Source organism: Nicotiana tabacum, chromosome 7 (assembly GCF_000715075.1).
Source record: "Nicotiana tabacum cultivar K326 chromosome 7, ASM71507v2, whole genome shotgun sequence".
In the NCBI taxonomy this organism is placed as follows: domain Eukaryota; kingdom Viridiplantae; phylum Streptophyta; class Magnoliopsida; order Solanales; family Solanaceae; genus Nicotiana; species Nicotiana tabacum.
Window position 1 is genome coordinate 135,544,900 of NC_134086.1, and position 7,904 is coordinate 135,552,803.

The 7,904-nt window shown below is 43.7% G+C and overlaps 2 protein-coding genes and 1 non-coding gene across 3 annotated transcripts; 1 reads left to right on the forward strand and 2 right to left on the reverse strand.

The window, feature by feature from the left end:
* Window positions 1–2,224: 2,224 nt before the first annotated feature.
* Window positions 2,225–4,771, reverse strand: LOC142162310 (uncharacterized). Its single transcript, XM_075218648.1, has 5 exons — window positions 4,614–4,771; window positions 4,335–4,502; window positions 3,911–4,049; window positions 3,143–3,337; window positions 2,225–2,875 (listed from the first exon to the last, which is right to left on the reverse strand). The coding sequence occupies exons 1-5, from the start codon at window positions 4,769–4,771 to the stop codon at window positions 2,225–2,227; spliced, it is 1,311 nt and encodes a 436-aa protein (XP_075074749.1).
* A 1,114-nt stretch (window positions 4,772–5,885) lies between these two features.
* Window positions 5,886–7,207, reverse strand: LOC107782369 (uncharacterized). Its single transcript, XM_075218649.1, has 2 exons — window positions 6,697–7,207; window positions 5,886–6,601 (listed from the first exon to the last, which is right to left on the reverse strand). Exons 1-2 carry the CDS (start codon window positions 7,205–7,207, stop codon window positions 5,886–5,888), a joined length of 1,227 nt encoding a protein of 408 aa, XP_075074750.1.
* Window positions 7,140–7,246, forward strand: LOC142162531 (small nucleolar RNA R71). The gene has a single exon (XR_012693781.1). It is a non-coding gene; the product is annotated as a small nucleolar RNA R71 (small nucleolar RNA).
* Window positions 7,247–7,904: the final 658 nt, after the last annotated feature.

The following is a 7,904-nucleotide window of genomic DNA, read 5'->3' on the forward strand; positions in this document are numbered from 1 at the left end:
TTCTGGGCTCACATTGCATGCGCGACCCAGAGCTCTTAACCAGCCCAAGAACTTCTTTTCAGACTTCACTTGTCTGTTAGCAACCACCTCCACTCGGGCACCTAAATCTGTGACTGAAGTACGTAACCCAGTCATCTCTTGTTCCAAAGCGGTCATGCGTGTGCTCCTGCATGGCTGTGAAGATGTGGATGCCCTAGATGGTGCTGGAGCTGCATCCTCATGCTCTGGGGCCTGGTGTCCGGCACTCACATTCTCCTCTTCTTCATCCTCGTCATCTGAATCGTTAGAGCTACCACTACTTTCCACCTCCGCTGCTGCTGGTTCCTTTCCCGTGGTTACCTTGTCCGCGCGGAACTTCCGGTCCTTTCTTACAAGGCCATCCGCAGCTAGATTTTCGGGCACTTGAGCATCCCTACAAAGTTGAGTTACTAAAGAAGGGAAGAAGAACCCATACCTTTTTACTTGGCTGCGGACGAACATCTTGTCATATATTACTTTTGTCACATCAAAGTTGTGCCCATTGACGAAGCACCAAATCAATGCGGCTCTGGGCCCATTCACCTCAGTAGTATTGTGGGATGGAATCAAACGGTTGTTTATTAGGTACAACCAGCATTTTTCTTCAGAGGTGAGTGCGGAGGAGTGGAACTTCTCACCATATTGCATCCAAACCACTTCTTTTCCCGGTGCACAGATAGTTTCAATGAATCGCTGCCACTTTTCCTGTGTTGGGTTGCGGTCATATTCATAGAAGTCATCATAATCAATCACAGGTGGTGGTAGTTGGTATGCCGCCCTTATTGCCTCAACAGAGGCATTCACCGCTTTGCCCCATACTGTGACGATGCCATTGTGATGCTCAGGCGTGTTGGCATAAATTCCCTTACAACCATATCGGTCTCATTAATGAAAGTTTGGAGCCCACGTCTCATCAGTTTTTCATACATGTGAGGGCAATTTAGCTGGAGTTATCGGACTTCAATGCCCCTTTCAGGAATTGGCTTCTTAGAAGCCTTCTCAGCAAAGCGGTCCTGGGCTTTAGCTGAGACAAATTTTGTATCATCAAAAGGGTGTGCAGGTGCAGCCGCTCGCGACCTGGAGGTTTGTCTGCTAGTTGATGGACCGGTGGTGCGGCGTTTCTTTGATGGAGCCATGGTACCTACAAATCGGGAACAAATAAGTACCTCCCAACACCAAAAAGTGTGACGCACTGCGGTTACTCTGACTTCACGTGCATACGTGGTCACCATTATATAATTTCAGTCATTGAGGCCTTTTTACAAATACCTTATGGGTGTTAGGTACACACAACCCATTCCAAACAATTTGCAATATGAACCCACCACCAAATCTCCCAAATGTCACCAATCAAGTAAACAACACTCTATAATTCTCACAAGGCATAAATACTACAATAATTACTACCAATTCTACTATTAACCAAACAAAAATAAAGATAAATATCTAAAAGAAAGCGTACTTAAACATACGAAAATCTGCAGGGATTATTTGAAATAAAGAGAAAAAATTTGGAGCAAGATGAACATACCTTTAGTGAATGAAGATTAGAGAAGAAGGGGGAGGGGAAAGTTTGTTGGAGAATTGGAAAAACTTTGAAAAAGATGAAAAACATTCTGGAGAAGGTGAGTTGAAGAAGAAGGAATTGGGTAGGGTTTGCTTAAGTGTTTGAGGCTTGTGTGTTGGTAATGGGAGGGGTTTGGGCGTTGGGGTTATTAGAATGGGGGGGGGGAATGAGTTAGACTAAAGAAATAAATAATGGAAAAAAAAAACAAGAGCAAAGAACAAACAGTCGTGTATCAAGGGAAGAACGCTATTAGCGCGTTCATATGCGCGATCGCGCTAAATTAGCGCATCCAAGACAGAATGTTTTGCCAAGTAGCGCATTCAGATGCGCGATCGCGCTAGTAGCGCGTTCAGTAGCGCGGCCCAGGCAGAATGTTTGGGCTATTTTAGTGCACCCAGATACGCAGTCACTCTAGTAGCGGATCCATGAGCGCGCCCATAAGCGCGGTCACGCTAACTGGGCTTCAAAATCCTGAACTTTCACCTTTTTTTTCATTTTCGATTGCCTTATCATCCGCCCATTTTTACCTGCATTGGTTAGCATTTTCAAAAACTCACAATTAATTACTACTACGACCGTCAGGTTGCCTCCCAACCAGTGCGTTAGTTAATGTCGTGGCACGACGTGGATTAAGCTCGTTTAAGGCTCTCTCGACCTTTGCGGTTCAACAAGAATTATTACGGACAACTCTTTCATTTCCTCCATCCCCACATACAGTTTTAGTCGTTGTCCATTAACTTTGAAAGTGTTAGTGTCATCTTCACTGGTTATCTCCACAACCCCATACGGGAACACTTCGGTCACCTTGAACGGCCCAGACCATCGGGACTTAAGCTTACCCGGAAACAATCTCAACCTTGAATTGTACAATAATACCTTGTCTCCAGGTTTGAAATTTCTGTCCACAATGTGTTTGTCATGCAATCTCTTCATCCTCTCCTTGTAGAGTCTCGTGCTTTCAAAGGCATGATATCTGAATTCCTCCAACTCATGCAACTTTGCCAGTCGAGTTTCTCCAGCTTTATCAGGGTTCATGTTCAATTGCTTTAGTGCCCACCAAGCTCGATGTTCTAGCTCCACATGTAGGTGACAGGCCTTCCCAAATACCAATTTGTATGGTGACATACCAATAGGTGTTTTGAATGCAGTCCTATAGGCCCAAAGTGCGTCGTCAAGCTTTTTCACCCAATCAGTTCTTGTGGCGTTTACAGTTTTAGTGAGTACACTCTTGATCTCATGGTTTGAGACCTCTACCTGCCCGCTTGTTTGAGGGTGATATGGGGTTGCTACCTTGTGGTGCACATCATATTTAGCCAACAACGTTTCAAAGACACGATTGCAAAAGTGCGTGCCCCCGTCATTAATGATGGCCCTCGGAGCCCTAAATCGGGTGAATATATTCTTCTTTAAGAATCCGACCACCACTCTCGAATCATTGGTAGGGAGTGCTGCAGCTTCCACCCATTTGGATACATAATCCACCGCAACAAGTATGTACTTATTACCATAAGAACTAACGAAGGGACCCATGAAATCAATTCCCCAAACGTCGAATACCTCAACTTGCTGAATTGGATTCATGGGCATCTCATGCCTCCGGGATATGTTTCCCGTTCTTTGGCATTCATTACAGCCCTTTACCCATTGGTGAGCATCCTTAAAGATTGTTGGCCAGTAAAACCCTGCCTCTAACACCTTTGCTGCTGTCCAAACTCCTCCAAAATATCCTCCATAAGGTGATGCGTGACAAGCCTGCAAAACAGAACATTGTTCTATCTTGGGGACGCATCTCCGGATCATGTTATCAATGCAAATTTTAAACACATGCGGTTCATCCCAGTAATAGTTTCAGCAATCACGATAAAATCGTTTCTTTTGAACATAGGAGAGTTCATATGGTTCAATGTCGCAAGCCAAATAGTTTGCAATATCAGCATACCATGGCACATCATCCACACTTGTGGCTAGCAGCTACTTGTCTGGAAAAGTTTCCAGAATATCCTCAGATTTAATTGCATTTTCAGCACCTTCAAAGCGCGACAAATGATCAGCGACTTGGTTCTACGTTCCCTTACGGTCACGAATCTCCAAGTCAAACTCTTGCAAAAGCAGCACCCAACGAATTAGGCGCGGCTTAGACTCTTTTTTATCAACCAAATACCTAATGGCTACGTGATCTATGTACACTATCACCTTCGACCCGATCAAGTAAGACCTGAACTTATCAAAGGCGAACACAACAACCAACATTTCTTTTTCAGTTACCGTGTAATTCAGCTGAGCACCACTCAATGTCCTACTTGCGTAGTAAATAAGGTGCATTACCTTATCCTTACGTTGTCCCAACACGGCTCCCACAGCGTAGTCACTAGCATCACACATGAGTTCAAACGGTTGCTCCCAGTCGGGAGCAACTACAATCGGTGTTGTGACTAGCCGCTTCTTCAGTTCCTCAAAAGCTAACCTGCAATCATCAGAAAACACAAATGGGTTATCTTTTTCGAGCAACTTACAGAGGGGATTTGCGATCTTGGAAAAATCCTTGATGAATCGCCGGTAGAAGCCGGCATGTCCCAGGAAGCTACGAATAGCCTTGACTGATGTTGGAGGTAGAAGTTTTTCTATCACGTCAACTTTGGCTCTGTCCACCTAAATCCCTTTACTCGACACTATGTTCCCCAAGACAATTCCTTCTTGTACCATAAAATGGCACTTCTCCCAATTTAGCACTAGATTCGTCTCGATGCACCTTTTTAGAACACGGGTTAAATTTGTTAGGAATTCATCAAACAAATTTCCCTCCACTGGGAAATCGTCCATGAAGACCTCCATAATATCTGCCACCATGTCTGTAAAAATGGCCATCATGCACCGTTGGAATGTTGCAGGTGCGTTACAAAGGCCAAATGGCATTTTCCTGAAGGCAAACACTCCGTAAAGGCAAGTGAATGAAGTCTTTTCCCTATCTTCCGGGGCAATAGAAATCTAGTTGTACCCCGAGTATCCATCGAGAAAACAGAAGTGTAACCTTCCTGCCAATCTATCCAACATCTTATCAATGAAAGGAAGTGGGAAATGGTCTTTCCGGGTAGCCAAGTTCAGCTTCCTATAATCCATACAAATTCTCCATCTTGTGACGGTTCTTGTAGGAATCAATTCGTTGTTATCATTCTTAACTACCGTCATGCCACCTTTTTTGGTACACATTGAACTGGGCTAACCTAGCTACTGTCAGAAATTGGGAAAATGATTCCCACATCTAACCACTTGATCACCTCTTCTTCACTACTTCCTTCATATTGGGGTTCAGCCTTCTTTGGTGTTCTCTGGAAGGTTTATGTCCTTCTTCCAGCAGAATTTTATGTATACAGTATGCGGGGCGGATTCCCTTTATGTCTTCCATGGTGCACCCAATAGCAGTCTTGCACTCCTTAAGTACCTGCAAGAGTTGTTGAGTCTGCACATCTAGCAAACTAGATGAAATAATAACAGGTAATGTGGAGTTAGGTCCAAGAAACTCATACCTGAGATGGGCTGGCAATGAATTTAACTCCAATTTTGGTGGTTCTTCGATTGATGGCTTGGCTGGATGAGCTTCTCTGTTCTCCAAGTGCAAGGGCTCAAATTCAAGTGTTCTATCCCAGAACCCTCTACCTTCTAATGCCATTACCCATCTAGCCAGTTCTTCTCCCTTTATCTCATCAAAGTTCATCAGACACGCAGCAAGGGGGTCTTCAAAAGTTAGTAGTTCATCATCGGTCTCTACAATTACCTCCACGGCATCTATAAAAGAGCAATTGATGAATTCACTTGGTCGCCTCATAGATTTCTTCACGTTGAATGTTATTTCTTCATCGTTCAACTTCATCTTTAACTCCCCAGTTTTACAATCAATTAAAGCTCTCCCCGTGGTCAGGAATGGTCTTCCCAAAATTATGGGAATCTCTTCATCTACTTTTCAATCTAATATTACAAATTCTGCAGGGAACACAAATTTCCCTACCTGAATCAACACATCATCCAGAATACCATAGGATCGCTTTACCATCCTGTCAGCCAACTACAACAACATAGAGGTGGGTCTAGCTCTTCCAATACCCATCTTTTTATAAATTGCCAGGAGCATAAGATTAATGTTGGCCCCTAGATCACACAGTGTTTTAGCAAAGGCAAAATCACCAATAGTGCATGGGATTGTAAAGCTCCCTGGGTCAGATAGCTTTTCTGCAATTGGTCTAGTCACCACTGCACTACAGGTCTGGGTGAGAGTAACTGTGGCTAAGTCTTAGAAATCAAATTTTCAGGACATTAAGTCCTTCATCATTTTTGCATACTCAGGCATCTCTTTCAAAGCATCAATTAAGGGAATATTTACCTGGATTTGTTTTAGCATTTCCAAGAACATCTTGTATTGCTCCTCTTTTTGGTACTTAGCTAGCCTTTGAGGGAAGGGTGTAGGAGGTCTCTTCTTCCCAATCATTTGGGATCGATCTTTCTCAGCCGCTACAACAACCACTGGTTCCTGTGCTATTTCAGCTTCTTTCTCGATCTCAATTTGAATGCTACCTTCTTCCTGGGCAGGCTGGACTGTCACTTCTGTTAGTTTCGTTGATTCATCCAACTCTATGGGCACTGATATAAGTGTCTCAGCTTCCCTGACTTCTCGAGCCCTTTCTTGCTCCACATCCAAATCTCTGTCATTACGTAAGCTCACTGCCATCAACTGTTTCGCGACTTGATCTTTTGGATTTACCTTGGTATCTGCGGGTAGTGTTCCATGAGGGCGATTGTTTAGAGACATCAAAATTTGGCCCATTTGCATTTCAATATTCTTGATCGCCGAGTCATGTGCATATACTCTCTCAGTAATCTTTGCATTAGACCCAATGACATGTTGCATCATTGCTTCAAGTCTAGCAAACCCATCTTCCTGCCTTCCATTGTACTGCTGCTGAGGAGGGTGATACCCCTGCTGTTGATTCTGATTACTGTATCCCTGTGGCCTTGGGTAAGGTGCTATATTGTGGGGGGTTTCATACCTCCGATGTTTCCACTGTTGAACTGTGATTGGGTTGGCCTGTATTGCTGATTTTGCTGACTCTAATTCTAACCACCCTGTTTCTGGCCTCCATAATTAGACACATAGTTCATATCTTCAGGGTAGTGCTGATAATCGTGTCCTGCAGGCCACTGATTACCAATTGGTTGACTAATGCAAGATGTGCACAAGCCCCCATTAGTAGTATCTACAATATGTACTTGTTGTTTTTGCCCTGACTCTTCCACCCTTTTGGTGAGTATGCTCATTTGTGTCAATAAAGTGGCCATATTTTCAGCCATTGAATTGGATGGATCTAAAGGCACTGAGTGCACCCCTGGAGTGATAGGTGCATTTCTGGTTATCCATCCTGAATTCTGCGCCATCTTGTCAAGCAGACCTTGACCTTCTCTCCATGTTTTACTCAAGAATGCTCCACCCGCTGAAGCATCAACAATGTTCTTCACGCTGTCTGACAATCCTATGTAGAAACGTTGTCCCAACATCAAATCTGGAATGCCATGGTGCGGACATATGACCAGCATCCCTTTAAAATGCTCCCATGTTTCATGCAATGTTTCCATTGGCCTCTGTTTAAAACTCAAAATGTCATCAATCTGTTGCGCGGTTTTGTTGGGGGTGGAACTTGTTCACGAATTGCCTGACTAACTCCTCCCAATTGTTATGGAATTTATGGGGAGTGAGTTTAACCAGGTCTGGGCAGCTCCGGTCACTGAGAATGGGAACAATAGCAACTTGATTGCTTCTGGAGTTACATTGGGCTGTCTTTGGGTCTTGCAGATTGACAGAAAATTTTTCAAGTGCTGTTGAGGATCTTCGACTTGTGACCCCGAAAATAGCCCCTTGTTTTGCAACAAATGCAGTATGTTATTCGTGATTTGGAATGATTCAGCTTGTACATGCGGGACTAAAATTGAGGTGGCCAAATTTTTAGTTGTGGGTTGTGCCCAATCATAGAGAACCGCCTCGGGCACAAGAGGTGCCATTGGTGCTATTGGTACAGTTGGGTGTTCTTCGTGATCTCCCATTGCTGTTTCGATTGGATCAGTTGTTTGTTGTTGTCTGTTTCTCCGATTGGCCTGGTTCAAGGCCTTGAAAACTTTCTCGGGATCTGAAAATGCTTCAAATACTTCACTAGTTCTCGATGAGTTTCTAGGCATACACCTATGCAACCAAGTCAACAAACGTTAAAAATTTCAATGTAAAAATTGGGTGTAGAGAAAACTAACTACACTAAGAATTTATTTTTTTTGTACTTCT